The following is a 27,130-nucleotide window of genomic DNA, read 5'->3' on the forward strand; positions in this document are numbered from 1 at the left end:
GAACTACCGCTCCCATGATGCCTCGCGATTGTGATTCGGGACGCCATTGGTCTGCGGGACGCGGTGCTTGCCGGGAGATGTAGTCTCTTCTGCTCTGGCTCTGTTGCTCAGGGCAACCGGTCCCTCAGGCCTGAATGTGGCGGCTGCCTCTGCGAATGGACGGCGTGGGAGGAGGTCGGCAGCGCTGGTGGGGAGGTGACCTGGCTGGGCGTCCGGGCTCGCGAGGGGGATACGGGGAAATGGGGCCTTCTCCGTGGCTGAGCTGGTTGGGCAGCTGCAGGATGGTCCCGCGCCTCAGTCTCCCTGCCTGGAGTCTATTGGAGCGTGGTCCTGGGCGGGTCGCTTCATAGCTGGGGAGAAGAGCAGGATGGTCTGAGGGGCGCCAGGGTTTTCAAATTTTGGTTTGTTGGTTTTTAACGACTTTGTTGAGCCTTTATTTACATACCATAGTGTTCGCCACTTTTAAGCTGACGACTCCGTTATTTTTTATTTTTATTTTTATTTTTTTTTTTTTGAGACGGAGTCTCACGCTGTTGCCCAGGCTGGAGTGCAGTGGCGCGATCTCGGCTCACTGCAAGCTCCGCCTCCCGGGTTCCCGCCATTCTCCTGCCTCAGCCTCCTGAGTAGCTAGGACTACAGGCGCCCGCCACCGCGCCCGGCTAATTTTTTGTATTTTTAGTAGAGACGGGGTTTCACTGTGGTCTCGATCTCCTGACCTTGTGATCCGTCCGCCTCGGCCTCCCAAAGTGCTGGGATTACAGGCTTGAGCCACCGCGCCCGGCCACGACTCCGTTATTTTTAGTAAATCTACAAAGCTGTGAAGTCGTCGCCATCATCCAGTTCATCCAGCTTTAGAACTTCGCGTCAGGCGGGGTGTGGTGGCTCACGCCTGGAATCCCAGCACTTTGGGAGGCAGAGGCGGGAGGATCACTTGAGGCCAGGAGATCCAGACCAGCCTGGGCAACATGGCGACACCCCATCTCTCAAACAGATAAAAATAAAAAATTAGCCAGGTGTGGTGGCTCGCGTCTACAGTCCTAGCTACTCGGGATGTTGAGGCGGGAGCAGGATTGCTTGTGTCTGGAAGGTCAAAGCTGCTGTGAGCTGTGATCATGCCACTGCACTCTGGCTAATTTTTTGTATTTTTAGTAGAGATGGGGTTTCACCATGTTTGCTACATTGATCTCGAGCTCCTGACCTCACGTGATCTGCCAGCCTTGGCCTCCCAAAGTGCTGGGATTATAGGCGTGAGCCACAGCACCGGCCTGATCTGCTTTCTGAGTTTATTGGTTTGCATTTTCTTGACAGTTCTTACAGATGAAATGATAGGGTGTGTGGAGTTTAGTGTCTGGCTCCTTTTTTTTAATTTTTTTTTGAGACAGAGTCGCGCTCTGTCACCCAGGCTGGAGTGCAATGGCGTGATCTCAGCTCACTGCAAACTCCTCCTCCCACGTTCAAGCAATTCTCCTGCCTCAGCGTCCTGAGTAGCTGGGATTACAGGTGCACGCCACCATGCCCCGCTAATTTTTGTATTTTTAGTAGAGACGGGGTTTCACCATGTGGGTCAGGCTGGTCTCGAACTCCTGACATCGTGATGCACCTGCCTCGGTCTCCGAAAGTGCTGGGATTACAGGCGTGAGCCACCGGGCCCGGCTTGGCTACTTTCCCTTCATATGATGTATTTGAGATTCCTGCATGCTATTATATTAGTGTTTGTTTTTTAAATTGCTGAACAGTATTCCACTGTATGGATGGACCATAGTTTGTAATCCATTCACTAATTAATGGATAGTTACATTGTTTCAGCATGTTAGCCAGGATGGTCTCAATCTCCTGACCTCATGATCCACCCGCCTGGGCCTCCCAAAGTGCTGGGATTATAGGCGGGAGCCACAGCGCCCGGCCCAAACAGCTGGTACTCTTATGCAAAATTGTCTCCCCTTCCCCCACAGAATGACTTCTGCAAGGAAAGCCAGCTGTCCCATACGCGATGTTTTTGGTGACTTCAGTGACACTTCCTTAGAAGATTCAACAATGGAAGAAATCAGAAACTTCCAGATCAGTAGAAATCTTACCAAAATAGCACCTGGTCATAGCAGATTTCTAAAAAGAAACCAAACTCTAGGTGAGAAACACTTACTCCTAAAAGAGAACCCTGTACTGGGGAGTGGACCCAGCCTTGCCTCAAGTAGACCGCCCACCACTGACTCCAGGATCCGAGCCAATGCCGCACTCAGGAAGCTGGCCCAGCTGGAAACCCGGATCATGAATCGGAAGCTGCAGAGGAATTTGTCTGACACAGAATCTGACTCAACGACCACCAATGCCAGTCTTCCAAAGAGAGCTGACAGAATCCTCTCCGGGGGTGCAATCGAACTTGCGTCCCAGAACACAGACAAAACTTCCCAGAATCAAGCCCGTGAACTTCCTGTCACCGAAAATAATGCACAGAACCCAAAGGTTAGTAGGTTTCTAAAGAAGAAACAACCATCTGTTAAAAACATATCCCCTGAAGCACCTGTTGGGAAAGAGAGGACTTTGCAAACCCCCAAACAGAAAGAACCTGCTAGAACATTTGATTCTCCAGACAGTGACGAAGAAGAAATGAAAGTATTGCTAGGAAGCTTGATGGACTCTTCTAGAGAAAAAAAGACGAGTCAAGGCTTCAGCAGTGTTAACGTCAGTGAGGAAGAAGAAAGAAAACTATTTTCGGTAAGTTTTTTTTTTTTTGGTAAATTTATTTTTATTTATTTAATTTAATTTAAATTTTTTTTTTTTTTTTTTTTTTTGAGATGGAGTTTTGCTCTTGTTGCCCAGGCTGGAGTGCAATGGCGCAACCTCTGCTCACCACAACCTCCGCCTCCCGGATTCAAGCGATTCTCCTGCCTCAGCCTCCCAAGTAGCTGGAATTATAGGCATGCGCCACCACGCCCTGCTAATTTTGTATGCTTAGTAGGGATGTGGGTTCTTCATGTTGGTCAGGCTGGTGTCGAACTTCTGACCTCAGGTGATCTGCCCGCCTTGGCCTCCCAAAGTGCTGGGATTACAGGCATGAGCTACTATGCCCAGCCGGTGACTGGCTAATTTTATATATATATATATATATTTTTTTTGAGACCAAGTTTCACTCTTGTTACCCAGGCTAGAGTGCAGTGGCGTGATCTTGGCTCACCGCAACCTCCACCTCCTGGGTTCAAGCAATTCTCCTGCCTCAGCCTTCCTGAGTTTGGGATTACAGGAATGTACCACCATGCCCAGCTAATTTTGTATTTTTAGTAGAGATGGGGTTTCTCTGTGTTGGTCAGGCTGGTCTCCAACTCCTGACCTCAGATGATCCACCCGCCTTGGCCTCCCAAAGTGCTGGGATTACAGGCGTGAGGCACCATACCCAGCTTTTTTTTTTTTTGAGACAGGTTCTTGCTCTGTCACGCAGGCTGGAGGGTGCAGTAGTGCAATCTCAGCTCACTGCAACCTCTGCCTCCCAGGCTCTAGTGATCCTCCCACCTCTGCCTTTCAAGTAGCTGCGATGCTTTGTCACCAGGCTGGAGTGCAGTGGCCCGATCTCGGCTCACTGCAACTTCTGCCTCCCTGGTTCAAGCAATTCTTCTGCCTCAGCCTCCCGAGTAGCTGGGATTACAGGTGCACGCCACCACACCCGGCTAATTTTTGTATTTTTAGTAGAGATGAGGTTTCACCATGTTGGCCACGATGGTCTCGATCTCTTGACATTGTGATCTGCCCTCGTCAGCCTCCCAAACTGCGGGGATTACAGGCGTGAGCCACCACGCCCAGCCTTGCGGAATATTTTCTACTCCCAACATTATCTTACCTAAATATTGTACCGTGACTTTCAGAAATGAAGAGAGAAAGGGGATGCAGTAAGAGAAAAATGTGATACCTGCGGTGTTGGTCTCATGCTCCCTGCTAATTGCACTGTCTGTCGAACCATAAGAACTTAGGTATCGGCCAGATATGGTGGCTCACACCTGTAATCCCAGGGCTTTGGGAAACTTAGGTGGGTAGATGCTTCAGCTGTGGTCAAGGCCAGTCTGGGCAACATGGCAAAACCTATTCCTACAGAGAAAAAAAAAAAAAAAAAAATTGCCAGGTGTGGTGGTCCATGCTTGTAGTCCTAGCTGCTTGGAAGGCTGAGGTGAGAGGATCGCTTGAGCCCAGGATGTCGAGGCTGCAGTGAGCTATGATTGAGCCACTGCCCTCCAGCCTGGGCAACAGAGTGAGACCCTGTCTGAAAAAACAAACAAACAAACAAACAAACCCCACAAAAACCTTAGTTGTCATAAGTTTGTTAATTTCAAGTGTTTTTTTTTTTTTTTTGAGACGGAGTCTCGCTCTGTCGCCCAGGCTGGAGTGCAGTGGCCGGATCTCAGCTCACTGCAAGCTCCGCCTCCTGGGTTCACGCCATTCTCCGGCCTCAGCCTCCCGAGTAACTGGGACTACAGGCGCCCGCCACCGCGCCCGGCTAGTTTTTTGTATTTCTTAGTAGAGACGGGGTTTCACCGTGTTAGCCAGGATGGTCTCGATCTCCTGACCTCGTGATCCGCCCGTCTCGGCCTCCCAAAGTGCTGGGATTACAGGCTTGAGCCACCGCGCCCGGCCTAATTTCAAGTGTTTTATATCAGGTCCCATCTCAGCCGAGAGCATTTACTGTGCCCAGTGTGGAACTCTCCAGCGCAAAGCCGTCTCAGACATCACACCTGCCAACCTCCCTGGCAGCAGAGAGAACCGTTCACAGCGCTCACTCAAGAGCAGACTCCCCACAGAGTCACGTGTCCGGTGACACCACCTCGCACACGCCGTCAGTTTCCATCACAGGCGCCTTTTCAAAATCAGCGTCTTTAAGAATGGGGCACGTCAAGCTTGCGTCCTCCCCTGGAAGGAGTGAGGCGGAGCCTGTGGATGAGCCGGTCTCAGAAGGTGCTGATAACAGCCTCGACGGTAATCCCGGTCCCGGTGCAAAGCCAGTACCTTGGGCAGGAAGGGTGGGGCCACCTTTAGAGCCCCCGATGCAGTGGTCACGGGGCATTGCCACAGGCAGGGTATTTGGAGTCACATCACACACTCAGCTTTCCAACTTTCTTGTCTGGTTGAGGGGCCAAGTCAGATTTTTGTGCTATCTTTATTTATTTATTTATTTATTTAATTCTCAGACAGGGTCTTGCTCTGTTGCTCAGGCTGGAATGCAGTGGGCATGATCATGGGTCACAACAGCCTCTACCTCCCAGGCTCAAGCAATCCGCCTGCCTCAGCCTCCTGACCAGCTAGGACCACCGGCGTGTGCCACCACACTGGGCTAATTTTTGTATTCTGTGGAGACCAGGTTTCACTGTGTTGTCCAGGCTGATCTTGAACTCCTGGCCTCAGGTGATCTGCCTGCCTTGGCCTCCCAAAATGCTGTGATTACAAGTGTGAACCACCACACCTGGCTTACCAGCTCATCTCTGGAGTCAATTTAAACCTGTTGGAAGCTGTTGGAGGCTAGGCCTGGTGGCTCATGCCTGCAATCCCAGTGCTTTGGAAAGCTTAGGCAGGAGGAGTTTGAGACCAGCCTGGGCAACATGGTGAAACCCTGTCTTTACAAAAAATACAAAAATTTACTGGGTGTGGTTGTGCACACCTGTAGTCCCAGCTACGCGGGAGGCTGTGGCAGGAGGATCGTTTGAGCCGGAGAATTGGAGCCTGCCTGGGAATTGGAGGCTGCGGTGAGCTGTGAACACACGACTGTGCTCCAGCCTGGGTGACAGAGCAAGACTCCATCTCTAAAAAAAAACTTTTTTAAACCCAAAAACCTGTTGGAACACCAGAATCTCCACAGAGAACCCCATACTCCTGGGTGCCGGCACACGCTTGGTTCAGACACTGGCCTCCACCCTAAGGTTCTGCAGTGCCTTTCACTTGCTGTACTACATATATATATATAATTTAGAACTCTTTTTTTCAGAACTCACAGTCTATTAACTTGCTGTAAATGACAACATAGGATGCTTTGGGGCCATGTCTCAGGTCTGCCCCTGCTCCACAGTCTTCCCCCGTTTCCCCCCAGCTGGCTGGGTGCCCTGCCACCTCCCACCCCTTACACCACATGTGTACTTCTCAGCAACTTCCAACAGTGCACTCTGATCAGCTGCTAATCTGTCTGGACCAGGGGCTAGTAGGCCTATTTTCTGTCTTTTTTTTTTTTTTTTGAGATAGGGTCTCGTTCCATCACCCAGGCTGGAGTGCAGTGGCGCGATCTTGGCTCACTGTAATCTCCGCCTCCCAGGTTCAAGCGATGCTCCTGCCTCAGCCTCCCAAGTAGCTGGGACTACAGGTGCGCACCACCACGCCTGGCTAATTTTTTGTATTTTTAGTAGAGACGGGGTTTCACCATGTTGGTCAGGCTGGTCTTGAAATCCTGACCTAGGCCGGGCGCGGTGGCTCACGCCTGTAATCCCAGCACTTTGGGAGGCCGAGGCGGGCGGATCACAAGGTCAGGAGATCGAGACCACGGTGAAACCCCGTCTCTACTAAAAATACAAAAAATTAGCCGGGCGCGGTTGTGGGCGCCTGTAGTCCCAGCTACTCCGGAGGCTGAGGCAGGAGAATGGCGTGAACCCGGGAGGCGGAGCTTGCAGTGAGCCGAGATCGCGCCACTGCACTCCAGCCTGGGCGACAGAGCGAGACTCCGTCTCAAAAAAAAAAAAAAAAAAAAAAAAGAAATCCTGACCTCGTGATCTGCCTGCCTCGGCCTCTCAAAGTGCTGGGATTATAGGTGTGAGCCGCGGCGCCTGGCCCTGTCTTCTGTTTTTTTTTTTTTTTTTGACAGAGTTTTGCTCTTGTTGCCCAGGCTGGAGTGCAATGGCATATCTTGGCTCCCTGCAACCTCCGCCTCCTGGATTCAAGCAATTCTCCTGCCTCAGCCTCCTGAGTAGCTGGGATTACAGGCGCCCACCACTGCACCCAGCTAATTTTTCTATTTTTAGTAGAGATGGGATTTCAACACGTTGGCCAGGTTGGTCTTCAACTCCTGACCTCAGGTGATCCGCCCGCCTTGGCCTCCCAAAGTGCTGGGATTACAGGCGTGAGCCACTGCGCCCAGACTGTCTTCTGTCTTTATAAAGCTTTCTCAGAAGGCAGCCACGCTCCTTCCTTTACACATTGTCTATGGCTGCTTTCACACTGTGATAGTGGAGCTGAGTAGTCACAACAGATAGTCTATCCCCAAAAGCTGGAAATTTCCCAGCTAGCCTTTTATTTTGTATCATTGTTATTATTATTATTTATTATGATTGTTATTTTTGAGATGGAGCCTTGCTCTGTCACCCAGACTAGAGTGCAGTGGCGTGATCTTCGCTCACTGCAACCTCCGACTCCAGGTTCAAGCGATTCTCCTGCCTCAGCCTCCTGAGTGGCTTGGACTACAGGTGCGCACCACCAAACTTGTCTAATTTTTGTATTTGTTTTTGAGATGGAGTCTCGCTCTGCCGCCCAGGCTGGAGTGCAGTGGCCAGATCTCAGCTCACTGCAAGCTCTGCCTCCCGGGTTCACGCTATTCTCCTGCCTCAGCCTCCCGAGTAGCTGAGATTACAGGCGCCGCCACCTCACCCGGCTAGTTTTTTGTAGTTTTTAGTAGAGACGGGGTTTCACCGTGTTAGCCAGGATGGTCTCTATCTCCTGACCTCGTGATCCACCCGTCTTAGCCTCCCAAAGTGCTGGGATTACAGGCTTGAGCCACCGCGCCCGGCCCAATTTTTGTATTTTTAATAGAGACCAGGTTTCACCATGTCGGCCAGGCTGGTGTTGAACTCTTGGCCTCAGTTGATCTGCCTATCTCTGCCTCCCAAAGTGTGGGATTACAGGTGTGAGCCACCATGCCCGATGATGAGGATGATGATGATGATGATGATGATGATGATGATTTTTTGAGACAGAGTCTTGCTCTGTCGCCCACGCTGGAGTGCAGTGGCGGGATCTCGGCTCACTGCAAGCTCCGCCTCCTGGGTTCACACCATTCTCCTGCCTCAGCCTCCCGAGTAGCTGGGACTACAGGCACCCGCCACCACGCCCAGCTAATTTTTTTGTATTTTTTTTAGTAGAGACGGGGTTTCACCGTGTTAGCCAGGATGGTCTTGATCCCCTGACCTCGTGATCCACCTGCCTCGGCCTCCCAAAGTGCTGGGAGTACAGGTGTGAGGCAACGCGCCGGGCGGATTATTATTATTTTTTAGAGACAGGGTCTCTCTATGCTCCAGGCTGGAGTGCGGTGGTGTGATCATTGTTCACTGCAGCTTTGAACTCCTGGTCTCAAGAGATTTTCTGACCTCAACCTCCTGAGTAGCTGGGGCTACAGGTGCATGTCACCATGCCAGGGTAATGTTTTAATTTTTTTGTAGAGATGGGGTCTCACTATGTTGCCCAGGCTGGTCTCAAACTCTTGGGCTCAAGCGATCATTGTGCTTCAGCCTCCCAAAATGCTGTGATTATAGGTGTGAACCACTCCTATGGAGAAAAGGTGTGTGGACCCTTGGGCTGGTTTTTTGAGGACAGGGACTGCATGTCTTCATATCTTTCTAAACATTTGTGGGATATTAGGCCGGCCGCGCTCACACCTGTAATCCCAGCACTTTGGGAGGCCGAGGCAGGCAAATCACTTGAGGCCAGGAATTTGAGACCAGCCTGGCCAATTGGTGAAATCCTGTCTGTACTAAATATAGAAAAATTAGCTGGGCAAGGTGTCAGGCACCTGTAATCCCAGCCACCCAGGAGGCTGAGGTGAGAGAATCACTTGAACTTGGGAGATGGAGGTTGTGGTGAGCCAAGATCGTGCCACTGCACTCCAGCCTGGGTGACAGAGTGAGACTCTATCTCAAAAAAAAAAAAAGAAATTTGTAAGATTTAAAAATAATTATGGAGTAAATAAAGAAGTAAATTCAAATGCTATACTAATTCTTTAATTACAGAGTTTAGAATAAATATTTTATCGCTTGGCGATCTGTCTCCAGCTGTCAGTGAGAACTCCGATTTGGAACAGGAAGTAAGTACAACAAAGTCATTTTTCATTGTCGATTGTTTTTGGCTTTAAAATTTTTTTAAAAAAATTTTTAAAAATTTAAAAATTGGGGAAGGGTTCACTTTGTTGCCCAGGCCGTCCTCAAACTGGGCTCAAGCAATCCTCCCTACTCGGCCTCCCAAAGTGCTGGGATTACAGGTGTGAGCGACCATGCCTGGCCCAATGTCGATTCTTATGTGGAAAAGCAAGTCATGTTTCATTTAGGCCTATAGTTTCCAACTCTGCCCCCCAGGGGACATTGGCAATGTCTGGTGACGTTTTGGCTGTCATGACTGGGGGTGGGTGACAGGTACAACTGGTATTGTGAGTGGGTGGAGGCCAGGAACCCTGCTCCATATTCTCCATATTATGGAATGCACTGGGTGGCCTCCAACTGCAAAGAATGCTGTGGCCCCTGATGTCAAGAGTGCAGTAGGTGAGCGACCCTGATTTAGGTGCTAACAGGATGAAGCCACCTTGGTTAGCCGGTGATTAAAGCACATCCCACCTAAGCCGCCCGTGACAACATCTGCGCGGAGGCAGCACTTCACCCGCTGTATCCAGTCACACTCCCTGTTGTGATTTTTGTGCTGGTGGCCACCGGCACTATCAGATACATGTATTGTGATGCATAGTGATGACATTTTAATTTAAAAATTTTTATTATTATTATTATTTTTTTTATTTTAAACTTTTTTTTTTTTTTTGAGAAAGTCTCGCTCTTATCCCCCAGGTTTGAGTGCAATGGCTTGATCTCAGCTCACTGCAACCTCCGCCTCCCAGGTTCAAATGATTCTCCTGCTTCTGCCTCCCAAGTAGCTGGGATTAAGTCGCCTGCCACCATGCCTGGCTAATTTTTGTATATTTTAGTAGAGCCGGAGTTTCACCATGTTGGCCAGGCTGGTTTCGAACTCCTGACCGCGAGTGATCCGCCCACCTTGGCCTCCCAAAGTGCTGGGATTATAGGTGGGAGCCACTGCACCTGGCCTATTATTATTATTATTATTACTATTTTTTGAGACCAGAGTCTTGCTCTGTCGCCCAGGCTGGAGTGCAGTGGCGCAATCTCAACTGACCGCAAGCTCCGCCTCCCGGGTTCACACCGTTCTCCTGCCTCAGCCTCCTGAGTAGCTGGGACTACAGGCGCCCGCCACCATGCCTGGATAATTTTTTAACTATTTTTAGTAGAGACGGGGTTTCACCATGTCAGGATGGTCTCGATCTCCTGACCTCATGATCTGCCTGCCTTGGTCTCCCAGAGTGCTAGGATTACAGGCATGAGCCACCACCCCCAGCCTTATTATTATTTTTTTGAGATGGAGTCTCGCTCTGTTGCCCAGGCTGGGACTACAGTGGCACAGTCTCAGCTCACTGCAACCTCCACCTCCTGGGTTCAAGCAATTTTCATGCCTCAGCCTCCTGAGTAGCTGAGATTACAGGCACCCGTCACCATACCCCACTAATTTTTGTATTTTTAGTGGAGATGGTTTCACCATGTTGGCCAGGCTGGTCTCAAACTCCTGACCTCAGGTGATTCACCCACCTCAGCTTCCCAAAGTGCTGAGATTACAGGCATGTGCCACCCTGCCTAGCCCAATTTATTTATTTTTGAGACAGGTCTCACTCTGTCATTCAGACTGGAATGCAGTTGGGGGATCATGGCTCACTTCATCCTCAATGTCCTAGGCTCAAGCAGTCCTCCTACCCAGCCTTCTGAGTAGCTGAGACTACAGGCATGCACCCATGCCTGGCTAATTTTTTATTTTTTGTAGAGATAGAGACCGGCTAGGTTGTCCAGGCTGGTCTTGAACTCCTAGCTTCAAGCATTCCTCCTGCCTCAGCCTTTCAAAGTGCTGAGATTGCAAGTGTAAGCCATTGCCCCCAGGCATGATGAAACTTAATTTTTTAATTATTTTTTTCTTTTCTTTTTTTTTTTTTGAGACGGTGTCTCGCTTTGTCGCCCAGGCTGGAATACAGTGGCGCGATCTCACTGCAAGCTCCGCCTCCCGGGTTCACGCCATTCTCCTGCCTCAGCCTCCCGTGTAGCTTGGACTGCAGGCGCCTGCCACCGCGCCCGGCTGATTTTTTGTATTTTTAGTAGAGACGGGGTTTCACTGTGTTAGCCAGGATGGTCTCGATCTCCTGACCTCGTGATCTGCCCGCCTCAGCCTCCCAAAGTGCTGGGATTACAGGCATGAGCCACCGTGCCCAGCCTAATTATTTTATTTTATTTATTTATTTATTTTTTTTTTGAGACGGAGTCTCGCTCTGTCACCCAGGCTGGAGTGCAGTGGCCGGATCTCAGCTCACTGCAAGCTCCGCCTCCTGGGGTTACGCCATTCTCCTGCCTCAGCCTCCTGAGTAGCTGGGACTACAGGTGCCCGCCACCTCGCCCGGCTAGTTTTTTGTATTTTTTAGTAGAGACGGGGTTTCACCGTGTTAGCCAGGATGGTCTCGATCTTCTGACCTCATGATCCGCCCGTCTCGGCCTCCCAAAGTGCTGGGATTACAGGCTTGAGCCACCGCGCCCGGCCTATTTTTTTTCTTATAGAGTCTTGCTATGTTGCCCAGGCAGGTCTTGAACTCCTGAGCTCAAAGGATCCTACTGCCTCAGCCACCTAACATTTCATCGGTCTATGATGAAATGTTTTTTTTTTTTGAGCTGGAGTTTCACTCTTGTTGCCCAGGCTGGAGTGCAATGGCGTGATCTCGGCTCACCACAACCTCTGCCTCCTGGGTTCAAGTGATTCTTCTGCCTCAGCCTCCCGAGTAGCTGGGATTACAGACATGTGCCACCACGCCTGGCTCATTTTGTATTTTTGGTAGAGATGGGGTTTCTCCATGTTGGTCAGGCTGGTTTCAAACTCCCGACCTCAGGTGATCTGCCCGCCTTGGCCTCCCAAAGTGCTGGGATTACAGGCATGAGCCACTGTGCCTGGCCGAAACTTAATTTTTTAATTTTTATTTTTTTTTCTTATAGAGATAGGGTCTTCCTATGTTGCCCAGGCAGGTCTTGAACTCCTGAGCTCAAAGGATCCTACCGCCTCAGCCACCTAAAGTCCTTAAGTCCATGATGAAATGTTAAATGCCATCCATGTGCCACCTAAGCATGCGTCACCCCATCAGGCTTCCCAGCCCCATAGGCATCCCGTGCTGAAGATGCCACAGTTCTGTTTAGAATACTCCATGCCCACACCTGATGAGGAGCTGGTGTTTCCCCTTGCCTGCGGGAGTGCCGGAGGTCCCCAGCTCCTAGGAGTACGGTGTTCCTAGCATGTTGATCTTTCCAAAACACTTCTGGCTGGGCGCAGTGGCTCACACCTGTAATCCCAGCATTTTGGGAGGCTGAGGCGGGCAGATCACAAGGTCAGGAGATCGAGACCATCTTGGCTAACACGGTGAAACCCCGTCTCTACTAAAAATACAAAAAACTAGCCGGGCGTGGTGGTAGGCACCTGTAGTCCCAGCTACTGGAGAGGCTGAGGCAGGAGAATGGCATGAACCCAGGAGGCGGAGCTTGCAGTGAGCCGAGATCGCGCCACTGCACTCCAGCCTGGGGGACACAGTGAGACTCCGTCTCAAAAAAAAAAAAAAAAACTCGCTTCCCAGCCACTTCTGCCATTCCTCATTTTAGGAGGAAAGTGCTCAGAGAGAGAAAACGGCTGGCAAAATCTTCAGAGCCGAGGTGTCTGCTGGGCCGGATGCCCCCAGGCAGGCCCAGGCGAGGAGCTGGGCATCACAGGGAAAGGCCGCCTCTGCAGAGGGGGATGAGAGCGAGGTCTCAGAGCATCTCAGTGCCAGCTCGGCCTCTGCCATCCAGCAGGACAGCATTTCCAGCATGCAGCCACCATCTGAAGCCCCCATGGTGAACACAGTCAGCTCAGCTTATTCTGAGGATTTTGAAAACTCTCCAAGTCTGACGGCATCTGAGCCAACGGCCCGTTCCAAGGAGTCTCTTGACAGAACACTGGACGCTCTGTCTGAATCCTCTTCAAGTGCGAAGACAGACTTTCCACAAACAGCCGAGGCTAGGAAAAAGTCGGGCAGGCACGTGACAAGGGTGCTTGTGAAGGACATAGCTGTGCAGACGCCGGACCCCACCTTCACCTACGAGTGGACCAAAGGTAAGCACTGGGGCCCGCGGGGGCCGGGGCAGCCCGGACAGGAGCTCAGCGTGTGGTTTACAGCATCCTGGGAGACACGTGGGAGAGCTCAGGTTCCCGAGATCTGGACTCTTGTTATTATTTTTTTTTTTTTTTTTTTTGAGACGGAGTCTCACGCTGTTGCCCAGGCTGGAGTGCAGTGGCGCGATCTCGGCTCACTGCAAGCTCCGCCTCCTGGGTTCACGCCATTCTCCTGCCTCAGCCTCCTGAGTAGCTAGGACTACAGGCGCCCGCCACCGCGCCCGGCTAATTTTTTTGTATTTTTAGTAGAGACGGGGTTTCACTGTGGTCTCGATCTCCTGACCTTGTGATCCGCCCGCCTCGGCCTCCCAAAGTGCTGGGATTACAGGCTTGAGCCACCGCGCCCGGCCTGGACTCTTGTTATTAATCACCTGGAGAGGTTGGCCAGGCAAGGTGGCTCACACCTGGAATTCCAGCACTTTGGGAGGCCGAGGCAGGAGGATCACCTGAGGTCAGGAGTTCAAGATCAGTCTGGCCAACATGGGGAAACCCCATCTCTACTAAAAATACAAAAATGAGCTGGCTGTCGTGGTGTGTTCCTGTCATCCCAGCTACTCAGGAAGCTGAGGCATGAGAAGAACCCGGGAGGCAGAGGTTGCACTGAGCTGAGATGATGCCACTGCACTCCAGCCTGGGTGATAGAATGAGACTCTGTCTCAAAAAAAAAAAAAAAAAAAATCACCCAGGGACCTTGGCTCACCATTTCCTCTTCCACGGACGAGGGGCTGCTGCCCTGGTGTGTCCCGATGTCTTCCTAGCCCTGAAGCGTTCAGAAGGATCAGAACCAAGGACTAGGGTAGCAGCTCCCACAGGATGATTCTGTCATGGGGGGCCTCCAGCAGGGTCTGGAGACATTATTGGTTGTGACAACTCGGGGTGGGGAATGCTATTGGCATCTGCTGGGCGGAGGCCAGGGGTGCTATTCCACACCCTGCAGTGCACAGGATGCCTTTGTCCTGGAGAATGAACACCCTGGGTGACTTTCCAGACATGTCTCTCTCTCACTCTGTTTTTAGAGATGGGGTCTTGCTGTGTTGCCCAGGCTGGAGTGCTGTGACCTAGTCACAGCTCATTGCAGCCTCAACCTCCCTAGGCTCAGGTGATCCTCCTACCTCAGCCTCCCGAGTAGTTAGGATGACAAGCATGCACCCCCATGCCTGGCTAATTTTTGTATTTTTTTGTAGAGACAGGGTCTTGCCATATTGCCCAGGCTGGTCTCAAACTCCTGGGCTCAAGCAATCTGTCAGCCTCAGCCTCCCAAAGTGTTGGGATAACAGGCATGAGCCACTGTGCCCGGCCCTGTATCTTTTTTTTTTTTTTTGAGATGGAGTCTTGCTCTCTTGCCCAGGCTGGAATGCAGTGGTGCAATCTCGGCTCACTGCAACCTCCGCCTCCCGGGTTCAAGCGATTCTCCTGCCTCAGCCTCCTGAATAGCTGGGATTACAGGTATGCGCCACCGTGCCCGGCTAATTTTTATATTTTTAGTAGAGATGGGGTTTCACCGTGCTGGCCAGGCTCGTCTTGAGTTCCTGACCTCGTGATCTGCCTGCCTCAGCCTCTCAAAGTGCTGGGATTACAGGTGTGAGCCACCACACTCAGCCCCCTGTATCATTTTAAAATGTTTTTTGTAGAGACAAGGTCTCCCTATGTTCCCCAGTCTGGTCTTGAACTCCTGGGGTCAAGCGATCCTTCCACCTGCCCATGTTGACCCTGCAAAGTGCTGAGGCTACAGGCGTGAGCCACCATGCCTGGCCTTCAGGCATTTCTTTCATTCCCGGCTTCAGTCTCGGCTCTTGCTGGTAGAAAGGCCCCATTCTTTTAAACATTCCCATGATGTTATGTGATGTGATGTGATGTGATGTGATGTGATGTTATGTTATGTTATGTTATGTTACGTTACGTTACGAGATGGGGTCTTGCTCTGTTGCCCAGGCTGGAGCGCAGTGGTGCACACGTGGCCCACAGCCTCCTCCCCCTCCCGGGTTTCAGCAGTTCTCCCACCTCAGCCTCCCCAGTAGCTGGGACTAGAGGTGCCTGGCTAATAAACATTCCCTTTCAATCTCTCTTTTCTCATCCATATGGCTCTTGACAAAGTTGACTGGATGTGAAAAATGATGTAATTCCCAGCCTGGCCAATGTGGTGAAACCCCGTCTCTTCTAAAAATACAAAAATTAACCGGGTGTGGCAGCGCACATCTGTAGTCCCAGCTACTCGGGGGGCCGAGGCACAAGAATTGCTTGAAACCAGGAGGTGGAGGTTGCAGTGAGCCAAGATCGTGCCATTACACTCCAGCCTGGGCGACAGAGTAAGACTGTCTCAAAAAAAAAAAAAAAAAAGAAAAGAAAAGCGACGTAATTCTCACTGGATCTATTTGTTTTGATTTGGGGGTTTCACCGAACAGCCTGACCGACCCCTCCCCTGAGGAGAGGGGTGACTGGTATCTGTTTCTCAGGAAGGAAAGTCAGTCACATTGACTGAGTAAAATCACCTGGAGGTGTTAAATGGTATTTTCAACCTGGGATCTGGGCTCAGAATTGTTTGTGTCTGTCTGCGTTTCTGTCCGTATTTTTGGCAATTTAGGGCTGCTTTCCTGAAACACTGGCGAGGCTGTTCTCCTAGACTAGGCCTGACAGGGAAAGGAGAGAGAAAAAACAGCAGCCATAAGCACGCTGGCCTCAGAGCCCAGGGGACACACAAAATCCCAAGGTCAACAGTGACCCTTAGAAGAAAGGCTGGGAAAGCACATTTTCCACTGCTCTCGACTCCAGCCACCGTGAGCTGGAGCCACCACTGCACCCAGCTGGGATGACTGTGCCTTGAGCCAAGAAAACCTAACAGAAAAATGGAGGCAGCCGTGGGAAATATTTGAAAGGGGAAGAGGGTAAAAAAAGCAAAGAAGGGCTGGGCATGGTGGCTCACGCCTGTGATCCCAGCACTTTTGGAGGCTGAGGCAGGAGGATTGCTTGAGCCCAGGAGTTCAAGACCAGCCTGGGCAACATAAGGAGACCCTGTCTCTACAAAAAATTTAAAAATTAGCCAGGCGTGGTGGCGCAGCTGTAGTCCCAGCTACTTGGGAGACAGATGGGAGGATTACGTGAGCCCAGGAGGCTGCAGTGAGCTGTGATCATGCCGCTGTACTCCAGACTGGGCAATAAAGCAAGACCCTGTCTCAAACCAAAAAAAAAATGCAAGGGTGGCGGTCACCTTCAGAAAGAGGAAAAAACAAGCTCACGTAGTTTATTCCAGGGTCGTATCTGTGGACCTGAAAGTCATTTCTCTGTGTCCTGTCTGCTTACCCCTCTCTTTGTCCCCGAGATAGTGGCCGGTATGGCAGCCATGGGGCCTGCCCTGGGAGGTGCCTACGTGGACCCGACACCCATCGCCAATCATGTTATCAGCGCGGATGCAATAGAAGGTAACAGCCCGGCTTGGGGGATCCTTCCTGTCACATTTTACAGGACTCATTTCACCTGCAGGTTCACACCCACTCTGGAGGGGTGGCACCCCTTGCATACTGGCTTCCAGGGCTCCATTGGACAGGGATTACCGCAGCCATGGGCACCTGCCATGGGGAGAGAAAAGGTGTGGATGCCCTTGAACCTTCTGTCTCTTGCAGAGGGACACCAATGTCCCATAAAACAAGAGGGTGAACAGTGATGCTTGTGTGCCCTGCACCCCAACAAGGCCACTTTTTTTGTTCGTTTTGAGACAGAGTTTTGCTCTGTTGCCCAGGCTGGAGTGCAGTGGCGTGATCTCCACTCACTGTGACCTCCACCTCCCAGGTTCAAGTGATTCTCCTGCCTCAGCCTCCCGAGTAGCTGGGATTACAGGCATGCGCCACCACGCCTGGCTGGTTTTTGTATTTTTAGTAGAGACAGGGTTTCTCCATGTTGGCCAGGCTGGTCTCAAACTCCTGACCTCAAATGATCTGCCCACCTCAGTCTCCCAAAGTTCTGGGATTACAGCCATGAGCCACCCCACCTGGCACAAGGCCACTTTTGTGTGTTCCCCTTGGTGGCATTACATCAATAAGCCATAGTTTATTTCCCGTGAAGACATTTATTGGACTGATACTGAGTTGCACAGCCTGGGTAGACATGCCCCTTGCCTCCTGGGTTGAGTCTGTGTGGCCCTCAGAAGGGCTCCAGTCCAGCCTGAGGCATGAGGAAGGAGCCCCAACAGCCAACTTAGAGAATTTAGTCTCTGCCGAGTCCAGTGGAGCCACCAAAGGCTTATGATACACGTAGGAGTCCATCTGGTACCTACTATTTTTTTCCCTTTTCAATTTTAATTTTTTTTTTTTTTGAGGCGGAGTCTTGATCTGTCAACCCAGGCTGGAGTGCAGTGGTGTGATCTTGGCTCACTGCAACCTCAGTCTTCTCGGTTCAAGCAATTCTCCTGCCTCAGCCTCCCAAGTAGCTGGGACTACAGGTGCCTGCCACCACGCCTGGCTAATTTTTTTTGTATTTTTAGCAGAGACCGGGTTTCACTATGTTGTCCAGGCTGGTCTCAGACTCCTGAGCTGGTGATCCGCCTGCCTCGGCCTTCCGAAGTGCTGGGATTACAGGCGTGAGCCACCGTTGCTTAAACCCAGGAGTTGGAGGCTGCAGTGCGCTGTGATGGCACCATTGCACTCCAGCCTGGGTGGCAGAGCAAGACCCTGTCTCCAGAAAAAAACAAATAGATTTCAGAAGGTAGCCTGGCACCTGAGCGGGGGGGCTGCAGAATTTGTGGGGCCCTGGTGAAGCCACCGAGTGACGTGGAGCTGGGGTAGCCCTGACCGCCTACAGCCCGGCCACGCTGGCGCTCCATGATGTGCTGAAGCAGCAGCTGAGCCTGACGCAGCAGTTCATCCAGGCCAGCCGGCACCTGCACGCCTCCCTCCTGCGCTCCCTGGACGCGGACTCCTTCCAATACCACACCCTGGAGGAAGCCAAAGAGGTGAGTGCAGCTTCCCACGGGCAGGGGCAGGGCGGTAGGGGAGCGGCAGCTCTCAGATGCCGGCCGAGGGGATGTGGGCAGGGGACTGGGCTCCAGCGCTCAGCCCAAGGGCTGCAGGGATGCAGTGGGGCCATCGCCTTCTGTCCCTGTGGAGGGGCCTCATTTCTTTTTTTTTTTTTTTTTTTTTTTGAGACGGAGTCTCGCTCTGTCGCCCAGGTTGCAGTGCAGTGGCCTGATCTCTGCTCACTGCAAGCTCCGCCTCCCAGGTTCACGCCCTTCTCCTGCCTCAGCCTCCCGAGTAGCTAGGACTACAGGCGCCCGCCACCTCGCCCAGCTAGGTTTTTGTATTTTTTTAGTAGAGACGGGGTTTCACCGTGTTCGCCAGGATGGTCTCGATCTCCTGACCTCGTGATCCGCCTGTCTCAGCCTCCCAAAGTGCTGGGATTACAGGCGTGAGCCACTGCGCCTGTGTAACGCCATTTCTATAAAGAAATTTGCGGCCAGGTATGGTGGCTTGCGCCTGTAATCCTAACACTTTTTGGGAGGCTGAGGCGGGTGGATCATCTTAGATCAGGAGTTCGAGACCAGCCTAACATGGTGAAACCCCGTCTCTACTGAAAATACAAAAAACTAGCCGGGCGAGGTGGCGGGTGCCTGTAGTCCCAGCTACTCGGGAGGCTGAGGCAGGAGAATGGCGTGAACCCGGGAGGTGGAGCTTGCAGTGAGCCGAGATCACGCCACTGCACCCCAGCCTGGGCGACACAGCAAGACACCATCTCAAAAAAAAAAAAAGAAAAAGAAAAAGGCGTTATACTATACACAGTCCTTTATGGTGATCTATTTATAAAGTTTATGAATTTTTTTTGAGACTGAGTTTCGCTCGTTGCCCAGGCTGGAGTGCAATGGTACGATCTTGCTTCACCACAACCTCCCCGTCCTGGGTTCAAGTGAATCACCTTCCCGAGTAGCTGTGATTACAGGTGTGCATCACCATGCCCAGCTAATTTTTCATATTTTTAGTAGAGACAGGGTTTCTTCATGATGGTCAGACTGGTCTTGAACTCCACACCTCAGGTGATCCACCTGCCTCAGCCTCCCAAAGTGCTGGGATTATAGGCGTGAGCCACCGCCCCCTGCTTTAAACATTTTATATACAAATTTTTCAATGTTTATTTCTAACAAGTGATGTTCAAGGCCAGGCATGGTGGCTCACTCCTGTAATCCCAGCACTTTGGGAAGCTGAGGCAGGGTGGGTTGCTTGAACCCAGGAGTTCGTGACCAGCCTGGGCAACATAGCAAGACTCCATCTCTACAAAAAATACAAAAACACTAGCCGAGCATAGTGGTGTGTGCCTGCAGTCTCAGCTCTTTGGGAGGCTGAGGTGGGAGGATCACTTGAGCTGGGGAGGTTGAGGCTGTAGTGAGCGACATAGCAAGACTCTGTCTCAAATAACCAACCATAATGCGATGATAATACACAAACCAAATTTACCAAGTATCAAGGAATGTCCAGTGTTGAGATTTCTGCTTGTCTCATTTAAAGTTGTGTGTTTTGTTCCAATTTTGTAATCCAGATCCAAAGTCCATACTACCTGATGTGTCCTTTGAGCCTCTTAAGTCTAGAGCAGCGACCAGTTCTCAGCATTGAGTGGTTGGGGATCCTCAGGAAGCCCCATGAAAGCGATGCTGGGCTGGGCGTTTCTCCCATGTGCCTCGGGGACGCCGTTTTGGAACTGCGCCCTCGGGGTCCCCTGCACGCCAGGCCTCTCGTTTCCCTGTGGTTTATCTGCTGAAGAGGGCAGGCTGTGAGTCCCATGGGTCTCTACAGTCTCAGCTTTGCTCATTGCACCCCTCTGGGGGCTTTGAACTATGCCTCTGTTGGGCGTCCATCAGCCAATCCGATGCAGGCAGAAGCCAGCTGACTGTGCCACCTGGCTGCAGCCCACCATAGCTCCCAGCTGCCTGCTCCAGGCGCTTCTCCCTGATCTCAGCCACTCCAAGGGCACCCACAGGCACCCCTCCCTTTCTGTCAGGGCTCCCCACTCGCAGGGCTGACCTGGGTGTCCCCCTACCCTCAGTGTTCCCGCAGCCCCGTGTGCCAACCTGTCACACACATCCTGTGGTTTTACGGACAGGTGCCGGCTCCACTCCCTCCTCCAGCACCCTGTCTCAGAGTGCTGAGGTGACGATGGTGACGGTGTGGTCTGTCCTCTGCCTGACAGTACATTAGGCGCCACAGACCTGCCCCGCTGACCATGGAGGACGCGCTGGAGGAGGTGAACAAGGAGCTGTGAGCACCAGCAGGTGGAGCTTGATGTGACATCTAACAAAAGGTACTCTGTCCTGTGTACTCAGGGTGCACACACACAAACACAGAGCTCATCAGTGTCCAAGTGTGACGTTCCGTGGTGGGGCAGGCAGTGCCGGGATGAGGGACACACACACAATCAGCATCCAGGTGTGACATTCCGTGGTGGGGCAGGCGGTGCCGGGATGAGGGACACACACACACACACACACACAATCAGCATCCAGGTGTGACATTCCGTGGTGGGGCAGGCAGTGCCGGGATGAGGGACACACACACATCAGCATCCAGGTGTGACGTTCCGTGGTGGGGCAGGCAGTGCTGGGGGTGAGGGCCCCAGACTCCTCTGAGCCAAATCCCAGCTCAGTGACAGCTCTCCCAGCAGCATGCCCAGCTCCATGACACCACAGGCCAGGGGAAATAGTTTCAGTGGAGCTGTCCCTACTCACAGCAGGACAGGGGCCACCAGCCTCTGCAGAGCAGCTCCACCCAGGCAGGTCCTGGCACCCCAGCGAGCCAGAGGAAGGTGGGGTGGACGGCAGAAGCCCTGCTCGAGGATATCGACATGGGACCAGGTCAGCACGCTGGGGACGCCACGTGAGCCCCTGGGCGAAGCCTGTGACCCCAGGATGCACAGCTCAAACCAGGACATGCGTCTCCTCAGTCAGCCCGAGCACACCTCTGACTTACACACGTGTGGGAGAAAGGTCTTTAAAAAAAGGCTTTATTTGAAGGCAAAACAATGAAATCCACAAGAAATTACTAACAGCACGTGTTTACGTCTTATCCTGAATCATACATTTTAACAATTCACAGCTACAGGAAATCTAGAACAAAATCAAATATTCATCACGTTGGGTTGAAAAGTTGGAGGATTTCGCATCTTATTGAAAATTTTTCAAAAATGTTTTTGTACAAATGAATGGCATTGCGCCAGGCTGCCCACGGACACCACGTGTGGCCGATTCCCAGCAGTTGCCCACCAGCTTCCACAGGGGCAGCTCCCTCCTGGCCTCCCCTCCCTTCACGGGTGTGAAATGAAATGACGGAGCGGGAGGTGCTGGCTGGGGTCAGGCTCCACGCTCTGGATGGGACGGGGCCATAGCACACGCCAGCCGGTGCAGGGTTCTTCCAAGTGCGAAACTCAAGCAGGGGATGCGACGGGCACGGACTCCAAGGGAGCGCTCGACCTGAAGTGTCTTAGGCTGGTTTCCTGTTGAATCTTCTGTTTCCCAGATAACAGCAAATGGCTACATTCCAGAAAAAAAATATCAACTTAAACAACTAAAATAACTGAACTAAGGGCCAGTACGCCTTCGAAGAATTGGGTTTCAGAATCTCACTGGGCCCCCTCTCAGGTCAATATTCTTTCTAAAACTAAACCAAGGGGAGTAAAAATGAAAACCCTGCTTCACTTTGCAAGTCAAGTCAAAAACGTTGTGTTTCTGTTTTTCAATCTGCGGGCAGTCATGGCACTGGGCCTCAGCTTTGTCCCTACACAGCCGAGGGGAAACCGGGTCAGGGTTGGTGGGCGCGCTGGGAGCTGGAGGACGGAGCTGGGGCGCCGGCTCTGGCCCAGCCCAGGCCGACCCCTCCCGCACATGCTCCTCCTGGAGCCTAAGAGGAGGCTTCAATCTGACGTAGGGCAGATGCACATCCATCCCTTCATGGGTGAAGAATTCTTACTCGGGGCGGAGGGTCTTGTGTTTCTTGCTTCACTGTACAAGGAAATGAGCCTGGGGCCCTGGTGGCTGTAGCGCCTCCTGGTGTGGTCTGTGGGTGGCGACCGTGCCCTCCACGCCATGGAGCATGGTGTTCCCATTGGGCATGCGCTGGTCTTCCTTCTCTTCCTGTGGCTCTCCACAAGTGGAGACGGTGTGAGAACTGAACTGTCACCGTGATCTTCCACTGCCAGTCAGCCAGGAAGGTCCCACGGCCGGCACCGCTGGCCACCGGCGCGGCGCTTCCCGGCATGGGCGCCTACTTACACTCGTCCCTGGCCTTCATGCGGGCAATGAAGGAGTAGCTCTTGTTCCTGCGGTAGTTCTCGTAGGGGTCGTCCAGGGCCACGCCCACGCCTTTATACTGGTCCCACTTATCCCGGACGTCCCCGCCCTTGATGGGGTCCTGGATCCCTTGCTCCTTCGCGCCGAGGCCGCCAGAGCCACTCCAGCCTGGAAACAGAGACGCACAGTCACAACCACGACAGGACGGAGGCAGATGGGGGTGCACATGGGGGACTGAATGTCCAGACACGCAGTGTAGACATGGGAAATGGGTAGAGAACTGGCCTGACTCCATCCATCCCCACATGCACTGAGGGAGAGAAAGCGCTGGTGACTCCCGGGTCCAGCACGCTTGAGGACCCTTCCCGTGCCCTCCCCATTCCCCCGCCTTACCCATCTTCACCAGCATCTGATGGCCTTTGTTCTCTTCTCCGAGTCTTGAGTCAGGGATGGGAGGTGCCGAATTAGAACCCAGACCAGCAGAGGAACTAAAATCGAGACAGGTTATTCTTTTAAGAAGTAACTGAGACATTTATTGGAATGACAGTGATGAGGGCCTCACAGCTGCAGCTTGCGTGCATGCTCACTGTCGCCAGGTGACACTGTATGCAGATTTTGCGTCTCTACCCGTTCATCCTGTCTCAGCTAGACAAGGGGGCTCCAGACGCTGGCCCCCACCCCACGCTCAGCATTGAGAGCAGGGCACCTCGAACCCCGATGGTGGTTAGAAAGCAGACCCCAGCTACCGCCTCAGGCTTTGCCAAGTGACTATTGTGGTGAGGGTGAGGGTGCCACTGTCCCTGGGCTAATGCTGGCGGCCTCCTAACTCCTAACATAGTCTCCTAACCACCAATGTTTCCACATTCACAGCAAAGCACTGCAGCATCCCAGCGTTACCAGCGCGGCAGTTAAGACAGGATCTTACGGCGGGGTGGGGCTCCTGGACCGTGACCGGCGTCTTCTTCCTGGGGAGTACGACTTGGACCGGGACCGTGACTGGGACCGGGAGCGGCTTCTGGAGGAGCGTGACCTGCTCCGACTTCTGCAGGGAAGGGTGCCCAACGGTCAGCAGCAGCCAGGCGTCGTGGGGAGGCCACAGGAAGAGGCCTCGGGCACTGCCCTCCTGCAGCAGCCTCTGCCTACCTGGATCTGGAGCGGGAGTAGGAGCGGGAGCAGGAGCGAGACCTTGACCTTGAGTACGAGCCTGAAGACTTGGAGGATCTTGAGTTGGAGCGGGAGGAAGAACGCCCTCGACTCTTGGATCTGCTCCGAGACCTCGAGGGTCCACTGTGGGGAGAGGCCTGATGATTGCGTGCCCCTGTGGCAGCCCACCCTGGCCCTCAGGTTCCCGGACGACCCCAGATGCAGGGTGTGGCTGTGGATGTGGCGCCATGGCCACACAGCGGTATCAAGTTCCTAAACAGTGTGGCCGAGCCTGCTGCTGTGCGAATTCAGGCCGTGTGGAAAACACCGCCCCACAGGCACAGGCTGTGTGAGGGTGGACGTGCTGAGCGTGTCTGGAGTCTACTCTAAACCCTCCCATCGCACGTGGTGGGCTCTGGCCGCCCGGCCACTGCAGACGTCTGCGCTTTACCTGTTCCTCTTCTCCTGGCCTTTCCTCCGCCGGGCCCGCATTTTTGCTCGGAAGAACTCATAGAGGCCGTTCTGCTCCCAGCCTTCACTGTAAGACACGGCATTCCCTGTGTGACCACGTGACGCCCACCCACAAGGAACTCGTGGAAAAGTCATCAGGAGTTAATCCACAGAACCTTGGAGAGTACATGGCCCTGTGGCTGTGGGCTCTGAGCATGGGTGCAGCAGACCTTGGCTCAGGGTTCCCACGGGGCTGTCCTCCTGCAGCCCAGTGGCTCCTCTGGTGCCCATGCCCTTGCCACCCTGCTGTTCCACTGAGGTGGTGGGGACTGATGGTCTGTGGAACTGGGGAACAGGAACACTGACTCATGGGTAGACAGGCCTGCAGCCCGGCACGGGAAGAAGGGGTGACCACTGGGAAGGGTGGGCTGAGGGCCCTGTGGCAGCCGGCTGCTTGAGACGTGCCGCCATACCACATCTTCCCTAAGTTCTTCTGATGTGTCTCCATTAAAATGCCCTCCACTGAGGGCCACGTGTGTGCTGTGCCTGTGACACACACACTTGTCACTCGGGCAGGGGGGCAGTTTCTCCTGAGGGACAGCCACATTTTCTAGCCTGGGCAGAAGGTGTGGCTGTTGGGAGCTGGGAGAGGGGATAGAGGCCTCCTGCCCGCCCCACCGACCTGGGCCCCTTACCTGTTCCTGGGTCTGTCGTGGGATGGGGGGCTGTAGAAGGCCTCCACCGCAGCCAGCAGCCTCTCGCTGGGCGGCATGGGGGGTGGAAGGCGGATGTCTTTAGGGTCCAAAGGCTTGTACTCGTGATCTTCCAGCTAGAGCAGAGAACCCAGCTGTCACCATGCCTGGGCAGAGCCCTCTCAGGCCCACCCAGGGTCTGCAGGGAGTGGGGTCAGGGCAGGGCCCAGGTTCAGTGTCAAGGGTGCCCTGGGCACCAGAGCTCCTCATCCGTCCCTCTTGGGGAACCCACACCAACCATGGTGGGTCACAGCTGCTCTGAGGCTGATGACAATCACAGGGTTTTCTCTTCAGAAAATCACCCACAGGGGACATGGTCTCCAAACTCAGGTGACAGGAATACTCGCTGGTTTATTCACAGGCATGCGGCGGGCCCCTCACGTCACCCTTTGCTCACAATGCCTACCCTGGGCCCCTCCCTCAGAACAGCCTCAGCCCCAGCCCTGGAGCCCACTGGCCTGTCTCCTTCTGCTCCGTCTCTGTCCTCCCGTTGAGGCCCTGCCCTGCCTAGCTCGCCTGGGCCCCCCCGCCCGCAGCTCTCCCTGCTGCTCATGGCTCCATGAAGTCCGCCTGGACTTCAGATGGACGGGTCTGAGGGAGGATGGGAAGTGGCAGTGGCTAGCACGCCCTTGGAGCCCCAGAGCCCCAGCCCTGGCCCTTTCTTGCCTCACCTCCTCTTGCCCTATGCTCCGGCCACCCCACACTGGTACCAGCTGCTGCCAGCCCTGCCTGGCTCCTCCAGGACCACCCCCTCCCTGTGTGCTTGCCAGGCACAGCTCACAGGTGGCTCCTTCTAAGACATTCCCTCCATCAGCAGCCCTGGGACAAGGTGCTTCTGAGGGCCTAGACCGAGAAGGATGAAGGAAGGAGTCCAGCCTCAGAGCCCAGCCGGCCCTGCAAGGCTGAAGCTCCCCGCAGCGGGAGGGATACGAGGGGCGGGGCAGACATGGCGTCGCTCATGGCCACACCATGCAACTCCAGTTCAGACGCCTCCCACTGATGGATCAGGGTCCCTAGGGGGTGGGAGATGAGGAAGGGGCGCCCCAGGAGGCACCCAATCCTGTGTGTTCACTTTTCACCAGGAGAAATGGGGGCCAGCGTGGTGAGCATGCTCAGCTTGGAGCCCACCGCGGGGCGTTACCTTCACGAGGGGGGCCATCAGCCCGGCAGGGAGATCGAAATAGGGCACGTTGGGGACCAGGCTGGGGTCATCGTGGTTGATGTGGGGCGGGCCCTGTCGCCGCATGTGTGGGGGCTGCCCGTTGAAGCCGTGGGGGGGAGGGCCGAAGTCGGGGTGCTGGGGTCCAGCCCAGGGCGGGTGCTCGTTGATACCAGGATGAGGCATGCGATGGCCAGGGTGGTGGTGAGGGGGGCCCATTTCTGCAAAACAGAGACTTGTCTCAGGACCACAGGCCAGTCAGGATCTCCTAGGTGACAAGTGCTGGAGGGGAGGGCCTCAGTGAGGGGCCAGGAGGCCATCCCTCCTGGGAGCCTGCCCAGCACCTTCTCTCACTGCTCCAGACCAGGAAGCCAGGCAGGGAGGAGCCAGGCTCTGAGGGGCCTGTCCCGCACCCATAGGCACAGCCGAGAGAGCTTGAGGCTGAGGGAAGAGAACCACAAAACCCCCAAACTGCAACGTGAGGGCTAAGTTGTGACCCTCTGAATCCATACGCCGAAGTCCCAGCCCCCATAGCTTAGCTCAGGACGGAACTGTATTTGGAGACAGGGCCTTTAAAGATACAAATGAGTTAAAATGAAGCCATGGTGGCCCTAATCCAATGTGACGGGTGCCCTTATAAAGAGAGATTAGGACACAAACATGTAGAGAGAAGACGGTCACCTATGAGCCAAGGAGACAGGCCTCCAAGACACTAACCCGAATCTGCCACACCTTCACCTCAGACCTCCAGCCCCGAGATCCTTAAGACAAATACATTCCAGCTGTTTAAGCCATCCAGGCTGTGGGACTTTATCATGTCAGCCCAAGCCAAAAAGTAAAAGCAATAAATGTGCCCAGCGGTCTCCAAACTGCATTTATAATCAGGAATGTCTTTAAACATACAATGCTGGGCACGGTGGCTCACGCCTGTAATCCCAGCACTTTGGGAGGCCAAGGCGGGTGGATCACTTGAGGCCCAGAGTTTGAGACCAGCCTGGCCAACATGGCGAAACCCCGTCTACTAAAAATACAAATATTATCTGGGCATAGTCGCTGGTGCCTGTAATCCCAGCTACTGAGGAGGCTGAGGTGGGAGAATCACTTGAACCTGAAAGGAGGCTGCAGTGAGCCAAGACTGTG

The 27,130-nt window shown here is 53.4% G+C and overlaps 2 protein-coding genes across 12 annotated transcripts in view; one reads left to right on the forward strand and one right to left on the reverse strand.

Moving 5' to 3' along the window:
- C20H19orf44 (chromosome 20 C19orf44 homolog) lies at positions 1-24,624 on the forward strand. Of its 10 annotated transcripts, none has more exons than XM_071086031.1 (9): positions 1-174; positions 1,953-2,712; positions 4,641-4,956; positions 8,958-9,031; positions 12,681-13,170; positions 16,551-16,646; positions 18,006-18,172; positions 20,395-20,505; positions 23,357-24,624. In XM_071086031.1, the coding sequence occupies exons 2-8, from the start codon at positions 1,954-1,956 to the stop codon at positions 20,464-20,466; spliced, it is 1,974 nt and encodes a 657-aa protein (XP_070942132.1). In that variant the 5' UTR covers positions 1-174; position 1,953; the 3' UTR covers positions 20,467-20,505; positions 23,357-24,624. The 10 variants fall into 10 exon arrangements, 9 of the variants coding, with proteins under 9 accessions (XP_070942132.1, XP_070942133.1, XP_070942134.1 ...); XM_071086032.1 differs by lacking the exon at positions 23,357-24,624 and adding an exon at positions 20,932-22,238; XM_071086033.1 differs by lacking the exon at positions 23,357-24,624 and adding an exon at positions 20,935-22,238.
- The window catches only part of CHER (calcium homeostasis endoplasmic reticulum protein), a 25,153-nt gene continuing 19,211 nt past the window's right edge, over positions 21,189-27,130 (reverse strand). For both annotated transcript variants that reach the window (XM_011760197.3, XM_011760111.3), the window contains exons 11-17: positions 25,973-26,211; positions 24,775-24,908; positions 24,081-24,167; positions 23,630-23,773; positions 23,412-23,528; positions 22,880-22,974; positions 21,189-22,654 (exon numbers count right to left, since the gene is read on the reverse strand). In XM_011760197.3, the coding sequence (XP_011758499.1) occupies positions 22,461-22,654; positions 22,880-22,974; positions 23,412-23,528; positions 23,630-23,773; positions 24,081-24,167; positions 24,775-24,908; positions 25,973-26,211 (1,010 nt within the window). In that variant the 3' untranslated portion in view covers positions 21,189-22,460. The remainder of the gene's footprint in view (positions 22,655-22,879; positions 22,975-23,411; positions 23,529-23,629; positions 23,774-24,080; positions 24,168-24,774; positions 24,909-25,972; positions 26,212-27,130) is intronic.

Source organism: Macaca nemestrina, chromosome 20 (assembly GCF_043159975.1).
Source record: "Macaca nemestrina isolate mMacNem1 chromosome 20, mMacNem.hap1, whole genome shotgun sequence".
Classification (NCBI taxonomy): Eukaryota; Metazoa; Chordata; class Mammalia; order Primates; family Cercopithecidae; genus Macaca; species Macaca nemestrina.